The following is a 2174-nucleotide window of genomic DNA, read 5'->3' as shown; positions in this document are numbered from 1 at the left end:
AATTTATGATTTAGAATCGTCCCAAACATTTAAGAGGGGAAGGGGGACGGGGACGGGGACGGGGACGGAGACGGCGCCGGTGAAACTTGGAGCCGCCGTCGTCATCGCCGTCGGAAATTAGAGCTCGCGAGGGAGAGAGGAGATGCGAGCCAGGGAGAGAGCTCGTTGTCGTGCTCCGCCACTGCCGCCGCTGCTCCCGACCTTGTCGCCACTTCGCGTTTTCGCCACTGCACCTTGCCGCTACTCTTCGCCCCTGCACCTCCCCGCTTCTGCTTCTGCTTCTTGCTTCGACTTTTGCTTCTTGCTTCGGCTTCTGCTTCTGATTTGGCTTCTACTTCTGCTTCTGCTTGAGCTTTTGTTCCCAATTCTATTTCTGCATTTGCTTCTATGTCTGCTTCTGCTTATGTTTTTGTTTCTGTTTCTGCTTCTAATTCTGATTTTGATTTGTTATTTTCTAATTTTATTGTTGTTGTGGGTTAATTTTGTTGTTGAATTTGATGTTGTTTCTGAATTTGAATAATATGTTATTGTTGGTGTTCTTGAATCTGATAATTGGTATTTGGTAGGAGTAAGGGAGGCGATAGTGGTGATAAAGGTGATGGTGGTGGAGAATATTTTTGTCCGTGAAAAGTCAAAAGGACGATTTTAAAATCAAATATAACATTATGGACGATTCTAAATAAAAAAATTACATCAGGGTCGATTTCGATTCTGATCCTAAACATTAAAGAACAAAACAATACTTATCCCTAATAATAATAATAATAATAATAATAATAATAATAATAATAATAATAATAATAATAATAATATAGTAATTTATAATAATAATAATAATAATAATAATAATAATAATAATAATAATAATAATAATAATAATAATAATAATAATAATAATAATAATAATAATAATAATATATTAGATTCAAATTCACAAAATAATGCAATGCATGGATACTGAAAAAAGGTGTAGATTCACATACATATAAGTACATACTATTACACACTGACGTAACGCTCAAGCAATACTATTAGAGGGCACCAACCTAGTATAATTAGTTGGGGGTATTATTTCACAAGTTCTATATATAGATAATGATTGCTTGAGGGTACCATTAACTAGTAAGATCATAATATCATTATTCATTTCCTGTGTTTCTCAATAAGCTTCTGCAACTCCTCCTTTCTTGCACCAACCACCTTATCAACAATTTTTCCTTTCTTAACTAATACGAATGTTGGCATTGCTTGCACCTGGAATTCTTGGGCCACTCCCTGATTCAATATCCCAACACGTACGTTAATTAGTAAACAAATTAAATTAAAATAATGTTGAATATATAAATAATCACATATATATAATAACTAATAAGTTCGAACAAACGTACCATTAACTCATCCACATCAAGTTTAATGAACTCAACCTCTGTGTATTTGGCAGAAAAATCTTTGAAAATTGGGTCCATGTATTTGCAAGGTCCACACCATGTTGCCGTGAAGTCAATCACCATCTTTAGCAAACAAATTCATATAAATTATATATCTCTCAAAAATAATTTTAATGACAACAATAATAATAAAATACTATTATATGATACTAATTAATAATTAATAATTAATAACTAATTGTATATATAGGTTTGTCAAAGCTTACCAGCTTATTTGTTTGTTTGGAAGCATCAAAGTGAGCCTTCCATTTAGCAGAGGAATGGAAGGTGAGGATTCGAGAAGTAGCTACTGATGATAATGGCTTTGGTGCTCTTTGAACATATTCCAAATTTGAATAGTTGGCTCCCATAATTAAATGCTTCTTCCTTTTACAAAAAACCCAAAAGATTATTTCAGGCACTATATATACTTTAATTTGGGGTTTAATTACTCAACTTTTGTTTGGTTGCTATACCATTTGGTTGCAAAATTCAAGCCCTTTATATAGAGTAGCAAAGTATAATTGCAATACTATTTTATCGTTTAATATGAGAACTAGCTACTTAGTATCGGATTCTCTTGCAAGATAAGCTGCTAATTTTGACAATATTTACTGCTCGTACCCAAACAAATTAAATATCCTTAGCATGTGTTTAAAAGAGTTTTAAAAAAAATGAAAACCCTACATTTTTGTATAAAATACTAATATTCATCTTGAGAAATATTAGATGATTAATTTTTGTTTT

The 2174-nt window shown here is 32.7% G+C and overlaps 1 protein-coding gene across 1 annotated transcript; it reads right to left on the bottom strand.

The window, feature by feature from the left end:
• On the bottom strand, nucleotides 907-1923 carry LOC107634796 (thioredoxin H2). The gene is made up of 3 exons (XM_016338214.2): nucleotides 1655-1923; nucleotides 1389-1511; nucleotides 907-1275 (listed from the first exon to the last, which is right to left on the bottom strand). The coding sequence occupies exons 1-3, from the start codon at nucleotides 1796-1798 to the stop codon at nucleotides 1144-1146; spliced, it is 399 nt and encodes a 132-aa protein (XP_016193700.1). The 5' UTR covers nucleotides 1799-1923; the 3' UTR covers nucleotides 907-1143.

This window comes from Arachis ipaensis, chromosome B03 (genome assembly GCF_000816755.2).
Source record: "Arachis ipaensis cultivar K30076 chromosome B03, Araip1.1, whole genome shotgun sequence".
NCBI classification, from domain to species: Eukaryota; Viridiplantae; Streptophyta; class Magnoliopsida; order Fabales; family Fabaceae; genus Arachis; species Arachis ipaensis.
The sequence above is the reverse complement of the archived record's forward strand: the minus strand, read 5'-3'. Positions and strand labels throughout refer to the sequence as shown.